At 24.0% G+C, this 16,584-nt stretch overlaps 2 protein-coding genes across 3 annotated transcripts in view; one reads left to right on the forward strand and one right to left on the reverse strand.

Annotated features, from left to right (window-relative positions):
• Positions 1-5,971: 5,971 nt before the first annotated feature.
• LOC135925005 (uncharacterized) lies at positions 5,972-6,746 on the reverse strand. Of its 2 annotated transcripts, none has more exons than XM_065460139.1 (6): positions 6,589-6,746; positions 6,460-6,543; positions 6,352-6,417; positions 6,256-6,312; positions 6,150-6,215; positions 5,972-6,108 (listed from the first exon to the last, which is right to left on the reverse strand). In XM_065460139.1, the coding sequence occupies exons 2-6, from the start codon at positions 6,524-6,526 to the stop codon at positions 6,014-6,016; spliced, it is 351 nt and encodes a 116-aa protein (XP_065316211.1). In that variant the 5' UTR covers positions 6,527-6,543; positions 6,589-6,746; the 3' UTR covers positions 5,972-6,013. The 2 variants fall into 2 exon arrangements, with proteins under 2 accessions (XP_065316211.1, XP_065316210.1); XM_065460138.1 differs by having other exon boundaries at positions 6,352-6,423.
• Positions 6,747-6,954: 208 nt separating this feature from the next.
• LOC135924070 (mitochondrial tRNA methylthiotransferase CDK5RAP1-like) overlaps positions 6,955-16,584 on the forward strand; it is a 41,504-nt gene continuing 31,874 nt past the window's right edge. Inside the window, exons 1-5 of the mRNA XM_065459118.1 lie at positions 6,955-7,204; positions 7,244-7,347; positions 7,390-7,531; positions 7,581-7,833; positions 7,880-8,000. Coding sequence (XP_065315190.1) covers positions 6,955-7,204; positions 7,244-7,347; positions 7,390-7,531; positions 7,581-7,833; positions 7,880-8,000 — 870 coding nt within the window. The remainder of the gene's footprint in view (positions 7,205-7,243; positions 7,348-7,389; positions 7,532-7,580; positions 7,834-7,879; positions 8,001-16,584) is intronic.

A 16,584-nucleotide genomic window follows, 5' to 3' on the forward strand; every position in this document is an offset into this window, starting at 1 on the left:
GGCTCGTTTTGAGCCGATTTTAAAAATGGCTAATTAGTTTTTTATTCAGAAAAATATTATGCAAACCTGAAAATTTTGCTCAAAGAAGGAGCAGAGGTCTGGACATATAGTTTCAAAATTTCGAGGCATAGTTTAATATTGAGTTAGCCGTTTTTAAAAATGGCACAAAACGAGCCGTTTAACAACATTAGCTAATATGCATATTAAATGATAATACTCGCCGAAAAATATGATAAAATACCGAATAGGTAAATTTTTGTATATGTCAGGTCGAATATGATTTTAAAAAATTCCGAACAGGGCCCAAAAATTTTTTTAAAAAAAAACCGGCCGGGCCGGATCTTAAAATTTTTTTTAAAAAAAATCCTGACGGGGCCGTGCAAATGGTATTTCTGCAGGTGTCTGATATATATTAAAAAAAATTAAAACTACTTTAATAAAAAATATATATATAAAATATTAAAACTTATTAAGTGCCATAATTGATGTTTATGGTTTATCAAGCCCCATATAAATTAAGAAATCATGATCGAAATAATATGTAGATATAATAAATACTCATAACTTTCCCAAATTATAGAAGAGTGTTTAAAATTTGCTATAAATCTTAATTTAATATAAAATCTGGCTTACCAGGATAAACCTGCAAATTACCATGAAGAACAATAAAAAGTAATATTCTGTCATGCTAAAATCCTTTGAAAATTTCAGTATTTAAGAAGTAACTGTATCTGATTTGAAATTCATTCTAAGATACATTTTGATACACTTTTTAATAATAAATAAAAAATAATTTAATGCAAAATTTATTTTATTTCATTAAATGGCTCGTTTTGAGCCGATTTTAAAAATGGCTAATTAGTTTTTTATTCAGAAAAATATTATGCAAACCTGAAAATTTTGCTCAAAGAAGGAGCAGAGGTCTGGACATATAGTTTCAAAATTTCGAGGCATAGTTTAATATTGAGTTAGCCGTTTTTAAAAATGGCACAAAACGAGCCGTTTAACAACATTAGCTAATATGCATATTAAATGATAATACTCGCCGAAAAATATGATAAAATACCGAATAGGTAAATTTTTGTATATGTCAGGTCGAATATGATTTTAAAAAATTCCGAACAGGGCCCAAAAATTTTTTTAAAAAAAAACCGGCCGGGCCGGATCTTAAAATTTTTTTTAAAAAAAATCCTGACGGGGCCGTGCAAATGGTATTTCTGCAGGTGTCTGATATATATTAAAAAAAATTAAAACTACTTTAATAAAAAATATATATATAAAATATTAAAACTTATTAAGTGCCATAATTGATGTTTATGGTTTATCAAGCCCCATATAAATTAAGAAATCATGATCGAAATAATATGTAGATATAATAAATACTCATAACTTTCCCAAATTATAGAAGAGTGTTTAAAATTTGCTATAAATCTTAATTTAATATAAAATCTGGCTTACCAGGATAAACCTGCAAATTACCATGAAGAACAATAAAAAGTAATATTCTGTCATGCTAAAATCCTTTGAAAATTTCAGTATATCATTAATAGTGATCTGCATAATGTATAGTATCTCAATCTCGGCCCGAAATATTTTGCAGGACCGGCCCGGTATAAATTTATTTAAATATTGAAATTAATTTTTATAATTACTCAAAATATAAGACATATGTTATATGGCGTCTAGTTTCTATAAATAAAATATAAATAATTAAATTTTACATAAAAATCAAATAATTTAAAATTACATAAAAAATTCATTATAAAATTGATAAATTTAGGTGTATTTAAAAAAATTACATGGTCCGACCCCACCCAGTTTAAAAAAAATTAGGTCCTAGTCTGGCTTGATTCCCATTTTTTTTTAAAATATTCCCGTACACGGCCCGAATACTGCTTGTGCGAGGCCGGTAAACTTTTGCAGGTCTCTAATTATTAAGATCAATTGAATTGGATAATTGTAATAGTTAAATTAGATAATTATATAAAAAGCATATATAATTTTTTTAAAAACATAATCGATACAACAATCTTGATAATTGTTTAAATTGTATCTGTACAAGATACATTTTAAAAATTGTATTTGTATCTATAACTTTTTAGACTAATATTTATTTCTCTACCTAGATCCATTTAAAAAGTATATTTTAACAACTCTGCGATTTACCAACAATAATCATAATTGTAGTGTTTTATTGTTTAATAATGTATGTAATAAAAAATACTTTCGATTTGCTCATGACAATTTTAATTGTTTGAGATGTCTTCTCGTTTGACTGCGAACTTGATGTTGATATATCTAAATTGTTAACTTCATTTGAATTTAAATTAGCTGCAATATTAGGATGTTGACTGAAAATATGTCTTTTAAGATTCGCTTTAAAATGCATATAATTAGTAGGTTATTAAGTCATTTTTAAACTAGGTAGGCCAATAAAATTTGCATTTTTTTAAATACTTTATGGTGATCAAAATATAATTAAAGAAAGGTCTCAGAAAAAAATTTTTATTTTAGTAACTTTAGTAAAATTTGCATAACTGTTTTTAGAAGTAACTATTAATCTAAGATTTTGTATTTATTATTTCCAATAATATTTGAATATATATTCAAAATTGTATTTGTAGATCTCAAGTTTTAATATGTTCTGAGATATTAATCAAAATTTGGGATAAAATAGACCCCACCTTTGTAGTTAAGGGATTTTTTTCCACCTTTGTAGTGAAGGATCAAAAAGTATGGGTTGAATTTTAAAAGGAGAAATATTTATATGCTAGGTTTACAATAAATATTCATATTTAAAACTGCCTTTCGCGACTCGAATTGATAGACTAAAATAAAAAAAATATAAAATATTTTCAGTATAAAAAAAAACTAAATCTATCCAATTGAATAAGTTAGGTCAGGTTTATTATTTTGTCAAAACTAAAAAACCAAGAATTTGACAATCCATAAATATATTTGGCTCGTAATATAAATTTGAGTTCCTGCAATGTCGTTGTACATTGTAAAAGCACGACTTTACTTAAATAACGCTCAAATTATAGAAGTTAGAAGGCACCACTTTTTAATATTTTACAATCTAAAAGCCATCAAAAATTTAAGAAACATAATGAGCCAATATTTTTTATTAAAATAAAATTAGATCGGTTATTTTTTTAAATTAAATGGGATAGGACCTTATTAACAACAAACCTGGTTAACAATATATTTTTTTAATAATTTTGAAATAATAAATAATTTTCAAAATATCTTTATTCTAACCTTGTTTAATAAAAAGAGTTTAAAAATATTACATATGACAATTATCAGTTTTCAATTTTATATATAAAAAAATCAAAAATAAAGATTATTTATGGTATATCTTCACTGAAATTTTAATTTAACATATTAATAATATCTATTTTTACTCATTTGCTTTAAAAAAATTTAAAAAATTTCAATAATAACGATTATGATAATTGTCACTTTCCTGTAGTACATCTTCACTGAAATTTTAATTTATATTGTTAACAATATCTTCATTTACCCATTTGCTTTAAAAAATTTAAAAAGGTTCAAAAATAACGATTATGACAATTGTCACTTTCCTGTAGTACATCTTCACTGATATTTTAATTTAACATGTTAACAATATCTATTTTACCCATTTGCTTTAAAAAAAATTAAAAAAGTTCAAAAATAAGGATTATGACAATTGTCACTTTCCTGTAGTACATCTTCACTGAAATTTTAATTTAACATGTTAACAATATCTTCTTTTATCCATTTGCTTTAAAAAAATTCAAAAAAGTTCAAAAATAACGATTATGACAATTGTCACTTCCCTGTAGTATATCTTCACTGAAATTTTAATTTAACATGTTAACAATATCTATTTTTATCCAAATGCTTTAAAAAAATTCAAAAAAGTTCAAAAATAACGATTATGACAATTGTCACTTTCCTGTAGTACATCTTCACTGAAATTTTAATTTAACATGTTAACAATATCTATTTTTACCTATTTGCTTTAAAAAATTTCAAAAAAGTTCAAAAATAACGATTATGACAATTGTCACTTTCCTGTAGTACATCTTCACTGAAATTTTAATTTAAAACATATTAACAATATCTATTTTTACCCATTTGCTTTAAAAAAATTTAAAAAAGTTCAATAATAACGATTATGATAATTGTCACTTTCCTGTGGTTCATCTTCACTGAAATTTTAATTTAACATGTTAACAATATCTATGCTATAAAAAAATTTTCAAAAATAACGATTATAACAATTGTCACTTTTCTATGGTACATCTTCATTGAAATTTTATTTTTACATCTTAATATTAATAATTATAACCTATTTAATTTAGGATATAATAAATCAAATAAGTTAAAAATAACGATTATTACAATTTCCACTTTTTAATACATTACATCTTCATTGAAATTATAATATAAATTTTTTTTTATATAAATTTTTTTTTATATAAATTTTTTTTTACCCATATATGTCGAAAAAAGTTAAAAAAATAACGATTATGAAAATTGTCGGTACATCTTTATTAAATTTTTATTTTAATTTAACATGCAGTTCAAAAAAGAATATCAAAAAAATAAAACATTATAAAATATGAAGATCTTTGAAGATCGTTGCTCAAAATTTTTTAAAAGTAAAAGATCTTCAAATTTTACGATCTTCAAAGATCTTGCTCAAATTTTTGGCTCAAAAATCTTCAAAGAAGATCTTTTGTACAACTCTGATTATATTTGTAACCTGGTTACACCTATCCTCGGCCTAAAATAAACGGTAGGGATGCCTTTGATCGTAAGACACTTCATCGTATTTTTCGTCCAACTCGTCCAATTCGTTCAAAATGGAGATTAATAGATTTGAAATGGTAAAAATTAAATTTTTACCATAATCTTACGTTAAATGTTAATAATTCTTTTGGAATGGTAAAATTTAATATATATTATTCAAATATAGAATATTTAGCAGGTTTCAAATGGTAAAAATTTATCTTAGCTCTTACACAATATCAAAAGAAAAACCTAGGATATAATTTCTACAGCAAATTAAGAAGATTAATAGGTTTAAAATGGTAAAATTTAATATATATTATTATTCAAATATAGAATATTTAGCAGATTTCAAATGGTAAAAATTTATCTTAGCTCTTACACAATATCAAAAGAAAAACCTAGGATATAATTTCTACAGCAAATTAAGAAGATTAATAGGTTTAAAATGGTAAAATTTAATATATATTATTATTCAAGTATATAATATTTAGCAGGTTTCAAATGGTAAAAATTTATCTTAGCTCTTACACAATATCAAAAGAAAAACCTAGGATATAATTTCTACAGCAAATTAAGAAGATTAATAGGTTTAAAATGGTAAAATTTAATATATATTATTATTCAAATATAGAATATTTAGCAGGTTTCAAATGGCAAAAATTTATCTTTTTATCTTAGCTCTTACACAATATCAAAAGAACAACCTAGGATATAATTTATACAGCAAATTAAGAAGATTAATAGGTTTAAAATGGTAAAATTTAATATATATTATTATTCAAATATAGAATATTTAGCAGGTTTCAAATGGTAAAAATTTATCTTAGCTCTTACACAATATCAAAAGAACAACCTAGGATACAATTTTTACAGCAAATTAAGAAGCTTATTTTATTATTCAAATTTATAATGTATATGATATATGTTAATTTTTTCAAATGTATAAATCGAATACAAAAATATAAACAACTAATATTTATTTAGCATGTATAAGACAAATATTTATTATTTATAATGTATAAGACAAATATTTATTATTTATAATGTATAAGACAAATATTTATTATTTAAAATGTATAAAACAAAGAAACATGATTAAAATAAATATAAATTATTCAACATGTATAAAACAAATATAAATTAAATATTATCAAATACATTTGAATTGTATACTAATTTAATATAAGCTGATGATTTATCAGCAAACTCCAAATTAATAATATGATTATTATATTGTGTAGTCAGCTTTTCTAAATTTCTTTCTTTTAGGATATATTTGGAATTTGTTTTTTTTAGAGTCATTCCTATGAGGTAATATAATGCCTAAAAATTAAATGATTATAAAATTTGATAACTTGTTAAACTTGATGTGGCATTAAGAGGTTGCATGTTAGGTGTTACTAGGGGTTGAGATTGAGAAAATATATTAACTAAAAGTAATGAATATAAAAAGATAATAATTGATGATACTAGTTAAAGTTGGTTGAGAGTTTGTAACAAAGAACTGAGACTGAGTAAACATATTGCCTAAAAAAAATTGATTATAAAAATTTTATTTTGTGAAACTTGATATGGTATTAGCAGACTGCATGTTGGGCATTGCTAGAATTTGAGATTGAGTAAGCTGATAGTCTAAAACTATATTGATTTTAAAAATCTAATATTTTATGAAACTTGATAATGAAAGTTGTATAATTTGTTGAGATAATTGAAATTGAGTTATTGGTTGACTATCAGACATAAGAAGAAGGTTATTGACTAAATAATAGGTGTTATAGTGAATTATCTATAAAAAAAACTTACCAATAGGGGATTTACATTGTTCTAAGGTATGATCCTGAGTTTCTGTGAACTTACTGATTGAAAAATACCCCGCCCAGAACAACTTCTTCTACATAGATAATATGATTTCGAATTAATTACTCTATGCAATGTATATTCCAAATCATTAAAACATAGAATATCATGTCCTCTTTTGGATTTTTTATTAGCAATTTTGTTTTCTAAAATTACATTACCAAATTGATTATATCTAGATTGTTAACATTGAATTATATTGGGATTAATTCTTTTCTCAAGAAGAATTTCGATTATAAATAAAAATATTTTTAAACTATTACTTTTCCCGCACTTTAATGAACCAATCACAGAATTGGACGAAACTTTACGATGAAGTGTCCATACGATCATAGGCACGGAAATCAAATAAACATGCTTGAAAAAATTAAAAAAATTTTGCTAATTAATAATGTTTTAAGAAATATTGTAAGATCCAATCAAAATACTAAATTAAATACCGAGGAAAAGTTATCAAATGATCCTTCTTTATTTGATTTTTTGGCTAAAACTAAGTCACCTATTAAATTTGAAAAGATTCCATACATAAATTATGACATATTGAAAGGGCAGAAGTTAAAAGGTTTTTCTACATTAATTATATTAAAATAATATTTTAAAGTATATTTTGAGATTCATGGTTGCCAAATGAACTTTAATGATGCCGAAATTGCTTGGAGTATTTTGAAAAATAATAATTATATTAAGATTGATAAATTACTAGAAGTATAGTATATTGAATAAGAAAATACTATTTATGTTATTTAGGCTGATATTATTCTTATTGTTACTTGTGCCATCCGTGAAAGTGCAGAACTCAAGATATGGAATAAATTACACAGCCTAAAATATTTGAAAATTCAACGTGAAAAACAAAATCTTTATCCACCAATTAAAATAGGGATATTAGGTTTTATATACCAAGTAAAAGATTTATTTAAATTAAACATAAATTTAAGGTTGTATGGCAGCAAGATTGAAAGAAAAAATATTTGAATATGACAATATGATAGATTTTATAGCAGGACCTGATGCCTATAGAGATCTACCTATTTTGTTGGCTTCTGCATATCTTAAATCCTTGGATAAAAATGAGTCAATTAATGATAATTATCAGCCACAAAATTTAGCTAATGTGTTATTATCATTAGATGAAACATATGCTGATATTATCCCTGAGAGATTTAATTCTCTATCCCCAAGTGCATTTGTGTAATTATTTTATTTTTTCTAGATTTACTTTAAAAATTTAATATAGGTCTATCATGAGAGGATGTAATAATATGTGTTCATTTTGTATAGTGCCATTTACACGAGGGAGAGAGAAAAATAGATCAATCCAATCAATAACCAATGAGATTTTGTGCATGACAGAGCAGGTAATATTAATTCTAATTTATTATAAAAGTGATAATCAATCTGTTATAAAATTTAATGCTAAATTTGGACTTTGGCAATATTAATTCTTGATCAGAGAGGCATCAATACTTGTTATATCTGTATTGAGCTAATACTAAAGGTATCAGTCAATATGGGCATGACTAAAGTATGTGCCTTGGAAATATATGCTTTCTATCAAAGAAGCGTAATTTAAATTATATTAATATAGAATCGTATTTAATAAGATGATTATATTTTTTTTTAATTAAAAAAAAATGGTGATATAATAAAATTTTTAATCGTTAAAAAATAATTTTTTTACATGATTAAAAAACGCGCTCTCAATAAATATGTACTATTTATCATATATAGCAATATAGTTCATTAAAAGAATTCTGAAATTAAATAAAACACTTTTTACTAAATTACGCGCTCTCGGTAAATATAAGCTTTTTTTAAAAAATGACCGCAGAATTATTTAGCTCATTAAAGGGATTTAGAAAATGTTAATATTAAGTTTATAAATTTTTAATAACTTATTAGTGGGTTTTGAAAAAACACTTTTTTCTTTTTTTTGACTAAATTATTCGCTTTGCTATTTTTAAAAATAAAAGCAGCATCATGTTTAGCTCTTTGAGGAGATTCAGAAAATAGTGGCATTTTTTTTTTTAAAAAAATTTAAAATACGCGCTCTCAATAAATATACCCTATTTTTAAAAAAATGAATGCAGAATCATGTTTAGCCCCTCGAGGATATTCAGATAATGATAGTATTCATTTTTTTAAAAAATACTTAATTATCAAAAAAATAATTTTTTGACTTAAATACGTGCTCTCGGTTAATATACGCTATTTCTAAAAATGAATTCAGAATCATGTTTAGCTTATTCAGATATTATAGAAAATGTTATTTTACATTTATAAAAAATAGGGTAAATTATTTAAATATCAAAAAGAAAACATCTAAAAAGCCCTACGCTAAATATACTCTCTTTATAAAAAATGAATGCAGAATAATGTTTACCTTTTTGGGGAGATTCATAAAATGGTAATATATCATTAAAAATAATTTTGAATATTAAAATTAGTAGACCCCCTTAATTAGTAACTTAAAAGATTACGTAAAGCATCTAAGGTCTAGTTTATATAAGCTTGGCTTGTCAATCTGATAGTCCTGAGTTCGAATCCAGTAAGTACTAAATTTTTTTAAGACAACTTGTGAATCCATCTTAGGTATGTGTTATATAATAGATTGGAGGCGAGCGTGTGATTCCAGTTATAAAATATATTTTAAAAATGGAAGTTATTTTTAAAAAACATAGGTTTATATTTTACAAATTAGGAGATAATTTCATTATGCTTGATAGTATTACTAACCTTTTAATAAAAGCTAAAGCACAACTTTTAGTTTAAACATCCGGTTATATAAATTATAATTTTGTTATGAGTTAATTTGTGTAACACTAATTATCATTTATTCTCTATATTCTAATAAAGCATAGTTATACATTTTAATATAAATTAAATATTTTTTAACAAAGATACACTAATAAAATATCGGCAAATATTATGTTAAAATAAACTACAATTAAAATAGGTTCTTGCTGCTTTATTCCGGTTTTTCTAAACTTTGTTTTTAATTAAGCAATATACAAATTTAATTAATGGTGTATTTTGAAATGTTTATATTTTTAAAAAAATATATCCGATTATCATAGAATTTTAATGTTATATATGATCTAAGAATAAAATTTAGTGATTATATCTTTATATATAATCCTCAAAAACGTCAATCAAATTTAGCCAATGGTATTCTTTTAAAAAATATTCTTCCAATAATAATCTAAGTCAATAGTAATTCTATCATGTGATTTACAGATTGTATATTTTATTTAATGGCTATGATTTTATATACTTACTTAACCCAAGATGCCTTATCAGAAGATATTTAGATATTATTGGTAATTTATGTTAGAAATGATTTTCTATTAATAAATATTTCACATTAGATCTCAAAATGATATGAAATTAATGATTTTTCTATAAAAACTATATTGAAAATTTTACAAAATGATATGGAATATAGTAGCATTATAATCATCCTCATTCATAAATTTTATCAAAATCTCTTCCTACTGCAAAAAATGACAAGTCAGCTGGGGGTGAAATATTAATTTATTAAAAGTATAATTTTAAAAAAAATTTATTTAGATAAATAAAAAGAAATTTCAAACTAAGATATATAACCACAATTTTTGTTATTTTTTTGTCATTTTTCATCAAAAATTGTGATTTATGGATCCATTGAGAAGATGCTTCAAACTTACTCAAAACTGGAGAACATTTTACAAGGAGTGCTTTATGCCTTCTGTTAAGCTCTGACTAAAATCGCAACAAAAATTTATTTTCTTCTCATCAGAATATATATAATAATTTTTATATGAAAATAAAAAACAAAATCAAACACAAAATGCATGATTGTCGTTCCTTAAAATATATTATAATTTGCAGTATTTCATTGTAAATTTGAACAACTGCGACACGCCCACCCCTCATAAGCTAGGAGTCTATACCCTTTATGAATTCGAAACTTATCAATCTTCAGATTTATTCCATTATTATAATTTCGGCATGGTTGTTTCCTTTATCATTGATCGAATCGTACCTTTGAATTGATTTTGCCCTGTTTTCCAAGTATATATCAAACTATATAGTTGAAATTTATTGATTTACAATATATATTTTTCCAATTGAAATTTGACATATGAAATATAATAAATGCATTTATATAGAAATTATACTTTATGGGATAGACTTATTAATGCCACATATTAGGTGATTTGCAATTATATCCACTAATTAAATTAAATCATTGTTGTCACAGGTTTTTTTTTGTTAAATAAGATTTGACTTTTTAGAATAAGGATTTTGTGTAGTGATTTTTATTTAATATTTTTAAAGTAATGATAAAGGTGGTAAACAATTTTTTTTTAACCCTTTCTAAATGGGAAAAATGGAAAATTTTTTTATTGTTACTTTTTAACTTAAAATGAATTATTTTGGTTGAAATTTGGAAATGCTAATATTTTTTAACGATTATTGAGGTAACTTAAAGAAATAAGAATATTGGGACATATATTTATGATTAAATATTTATCATCATTTTAAAGAAGGTTGTAATCAAATAAATTTTAGTATCTTAAAAATGAACTAAAAATAAAATAAAGAAATTTAAATTTTAAAAGGCGAGTTGGATTTATAGAATATATTAAATAAATTTTAACCTTGTTTTAAAGGAGGTTGTAAGCAAATGAATTTAGTATCATATGATGAACTAAAAATAAAATAAGAAGTTTAAACTTTAAGGGCGAGTTGGATTCATAAAATATATAATTAATTTGGTAATTTAGAAGGTTAGGTGGAAAGTGCTTTTATGTTAATTTTGATAATGAACATAATATTTTTGATAAAATTTACATTTATAAAGATTTTTGTCATAGAGTTTTGCGATAAAATTGATTATTTGTTTACGATATTATTAGTAATAATATATGTGCTATTCATTAAATAAATTCTATAAGGAAATGTACCAATGTATAGTGTTCAAGGTAAAAAATAATTTTGATAAAAACACAGTGGTGTTAAATAATTATTTTAAAAGAATATCTGACTTGGTTAAAAGAAGTTTTAAATGAAATGAAGAAGGATAAACCAGAAGTGGTTATTATAAAGGATAGCCAGTGCGATTTTCCGAAATGTGTGGAGAGATTGGTGGTTATTCTTCATTAATCAAAGGACATGAAAGATATAATCAAAGTTCTGGATATATATAAATTGATTATGAATAATTATAATAAAAGCCAGATAGTAGTTGTTAAAAATGGTCCAAATGAAAAAAAAAGTTTTTCAAAAGAAAAAAGAATTTGATGCTAAGAAAAATTTGGTGAAAATATATGTAATCGTTGTGGTTATAAAGGACACAGAGTGAAACTTGTATGGTAAATTAACAAAATTTTCGTCATGATTTATATTGTAAAAAGATAGTACTTAATGAGAAAGTAATATTCATTAAATATTTCCGTCTAATTTAAACAAGTTCATATTTTTATGAATATAAATATTCCCACAATCTAATAAAAAATTTACATTTTATACAATTATATACCATAGTTACAATCTTCAAATTGCTAGATCTTTAAATAAAATTAAAATATTTAACTCAATAATATTTATCCGCAAGTGGGCGTTTTTTGTTTTTAAAAAAATACTTTATTTAAATATAATTATTAGTTATAAATTTTTTATTATTTTAAATTATAAGGGATTTAATAAAGTAATATTTACATTAGGGATCTGCAAAAGTAGGCCCGGTCTGGATCGCGTTCGGGCTTGGTCGGGCCCAGTGTTGTTAAAATAGCGTAGCTTTTTCAGTAGCGGTAGCTATATCGCGCTACTTTTTTTAAAAAATAGCGATAGCGGTAGCTCGCTACTTTCAATTTTACATAATAAATACATCTAAAAATTATTAAAATAAATTTTTTATAAAATCTAAAATTATAATCCTTTTATTTAATTTAATTTTGAAAATGAAATTTATTTTTAAAAATATACATTATTGTTATAAATTAGATATAAACAGTTGTTAAATAGCAATCTGTATTTAATTTATATTTCGCGCATTCATTAAATTATATATTTTTGAAATTCCGTTATTGGTATGTCCTTGCTTTTATCTTATTTTATATTTCTTTTACATTTTATATTAAGCATTATAAATCTTGTTATATGTGAGATTGTTGAAGATATTGAAATTTCTTTGGAAAATGAGCAAAATATAGATGATCCTTTCCCAAAATTCAAGAAATACTTTAACCTTGAAGAAAAAATTAATACTGGATATCGGTTTCGGTGCAAGATGTGCAGCAAAATTATCTCTTCAAATCATACGAGCAGCTTTAATTTGAAAAAACATTTAAAGGTAATATATTAAACAAATTTAATATCAATGTGTAGGCTAATCTTTAATTTTTAAAATAAATTAAAATCAAAAACCAATCATTTTTTTTATATATTCATAAATTTTATCTAAATTATTTAAAACATTTTAAAATAGTTATTTCAATCATTTTTATGTATACTTATCTCCTACATAATTTTTATTCTAAGTATTTAATAACTTTAGACTGTGCACACTTCAAATTATAAAGAGATTGAAAAATATCTCAAAAGTTTTGGGGTAATGAAGAAGATAAACCCACTTCCAAATCAAATTTAATACAAACAAAATTAACCAATTTGGATTCATCAACACCTGGTGTATCCCAAAAATTGGCTGACAAAGTCATTATGAACTTTATAATAGATACAGTTCAACCATTATCCTTGATGGATAATGATTCTTTTATAAAGATGATAAACACTTTTTCTCTACGGACCAAGATATTTTGCCGGCAGACATTGATGGCAAGAATTTTGGAGAGCTTTAAGGAAATGAAAGAATCTTTGATATTAAATCTATCAGATGTCTCCTACGTCTGTACGGCAGATTGCTGGGCTCACAATAGAAGGAAAAATGTTTATTTTCTGATTTATAATATGTCATATTTTTAGAGCTTATTTAGGAGTAACTGCACATTGAATTGATTCTAAAAATCTTAACGAAAATCTGTAGCGTTAGCTCTAAAGAGAATAATTGGCTGTCAGACTTATGACATTCTAGCCAATATAATTGCAGAAATCCATAGGTCTTACAAAATTCAAAACAAGGTTTGTAAGATGATTACGGATAATGGGTCTAATTTCCTGAAGGCCTTCAGGTTTTAAATTAATTATAATTTTTTTATAATATGATATAAATAATATAGAATATTTGGGGAAGATAATAATAATAACAATACTAGTAATATTCCTGACAAAAATATTGAAGATGGAGAACAAGAAGAGGATGATGAAATGGAGTTTGAGATAATTGATGTTCATGACATCCTTGGTTTTAAATTATTTTATATTTAATTTTTCACCAATATAAAATAAAATTTATAATATTAAGAATCTTCAATAAAGTCTTTTATGTTACCTAGCCATCATCGTTGTTCCTGCCACAACCTAAATTTAGTTGCGACAGTGGATGCTGAAGAAGCATTATTAAATGAGGATTTTAAAAGAGTATCAAGATCTACATTTTCTAAATGCCAAGCTCTTTGGAATAAACAAAATAAGTCATCAAAGACATCTGATATTTTCAAAAAAAAATTAGGACTTTATTTAATGACACCAAACACTACAAGATGGAATAGTGGTTACAATGCTATGAAACTTTTAGCAATGTTTCTAGATGAGAAAAAAATGGAAATGAATTATATATTGGATCATTAGTTTTATGATTTGGATTGGTCGTTTATACTCAAGTGCAATAATAAATAAATTATATATATATATGTAACAAATTATAGTCATGTTTTTATATCAATATTTTATTTGTGGAAATAAAGTTACGTAAAAAAAATATATTTAAAAAAAAATCAAAGTAGCGTAAAAAGTAGCTAATAGCACGCTACTCATTTAAAAACGATAGCGATAGCCGGTAGCGATAGCGCGCTACTTTTAAAAGTAGCGTTTAACAACACTGGTCGGGCCTAATATTTTTTAAGAAAATTCGGGCCGGGTCGGGTCGGACCTTAGAAATTTATTTAAACATCGAAATTTATAAATTTTATGTTGAATTTTTAATGTAAAATAAAAATATTTGATTTTATTTTTAGAAACTAGACGCCATATAACATATATCGTTTATTTTGAGTAATTAAAAAATTAATTTCTATATTTAAATATTAATCGGGCCAGGCCGGTAAATTTTTTCAAAAAAAATTTCGGGTTCGAGCCAGGCCGGGCAAAACTCTTTAAAAAAAATTCGGACCGGGCCGGGCTTGAAAAATTAGGCCCGATGCAGATCACTAATTTACATATCAATAAAATAAGATTTTAATAAAACAGATTAAATTAATAACGTTCAATGTTTTTATATCATTGCCCGTAAAAAAAAAGTAAGATGAATGAATGTTTTTTATTGTTTGCGAACTATTTATATTAATATGATTCTAACGAATGGCATATTTTATAAATTTATATAAGGAATTTATTAAAATACTTTTAGTATATCATGATCAAATAATAGTCGTAATTAAAGGTTCACGATTACCGACGAATGAACTTATTTTATATTTAACTTTTATGATAATTTAGAAAAATGTTATAATAATTTTTTTTAACATATTTATCATCTTCCGGTTATTATGCTATAAATGCACAGGTTTCTTAAAACTTCAAGGCACTAAGTTTACTTTAAAAAATATATATTCATTTTTGCACGGATATAATAAAATCTTAAATGTATATGTATAAAAAAATAGTAATTTTACTCTATTAGCAATAACTTATAAAATTTTAAAATAACTATAAAATAAGATTTAATAAAAAATAAGCTTAAAATTTTCTGAAAGTATCCTAGATATGTTTCAACTTTTTAAAAAACTAAGTACATTATAACGAGGGCTCGGATGAATTTATAGCATGATTGGAAAAAATAATTAAAATGACTAGATCATTGATAAACTAAACATGATTCTACATAATTAGCGTATATTAACCGGAACGCATATAGTCAAAAAAATTTTATTTTGATAATTAAATTTAAAAAAAAAATGAATACTACCATTTCCTGAATCTCCTCAAAGAGCTAAACATGATTCTGCATTCATTTTTTAAAAATAGGGTATATTCACCGAGAGCGCATATTTAGTCAAAAACATTTGTTTTTTCGATTTAAAAAAAATACTACTATTTTCTGAATCTTCTCAAAGAGCTAAACAGGATGCTGATTTTATTTTTTTTAAAATAGAGTATATTTACCGAGAGCGCATTGGAGCGCGTATTTTAGTCATGTAAAAAAAAAAATTAATTTTATTGACACCATTTTTTTTTTAATTAAAAAAAACTTTTCTAAATCATTTTATAAAGCTAAATACGATTCTATATTAATATAATTTAAATTATGCTTGTTTGATAGAGAGCGCGTAGTTCCTGAGGGCGCGTATTCTAGACATGTCCGTCAATATGATAGTTGATACTTTATACTTTTAATTTGATACCATACTTAAAGATGTTAATTAAACTTTATAAATTTAAAAAAACTAAAATTAGTCAACATTAACTTTTTTAAACTCAAAACAGGAAGAAAGGGGCTTTTAATCTTTATTTCTTTTAATTTGCTTTTATAAATTTCATAAATTATTATATATAATTTTGATTAATATCTACCTTTTTTCAATAAATAGATACATTAATATTTATTGGTATTGATCATTAGTGATATTTGCTGATACCATGTTAGTATTGGTCATGTCTGTTTGGGTATTCGTATTGGCTGAAAATAGGGTATTGGCCCATCTCTATAATTGATCCTCCTTTTCATTCAATTATTATCTTAAGGTATGTAAAAAAAGACAATATTTTAATTATTTTTTTTAAAAAAACATTCAATTATTAATATTTTCTCACAAACGATAAAAGACTGTTTCAAAGATT

The sequence above is a fragment of the Gordionus sp. m RMFG-2023 genome, chromosome 2 (genome assembly GCF_954871325.1).
Source record: "Gordionus sp. m RMFG-2023 chromosome 2, tfGorSpeb1-WG-v2, whole genome shotgun sequence".
NCBI classification, from domain to species: Eukaryota; Metazoa; Nematomorpha; class Gordioida; order Chordodea; family Parachordodidae; genus Gordionus; species Gordionus sp. m RMFG-2023.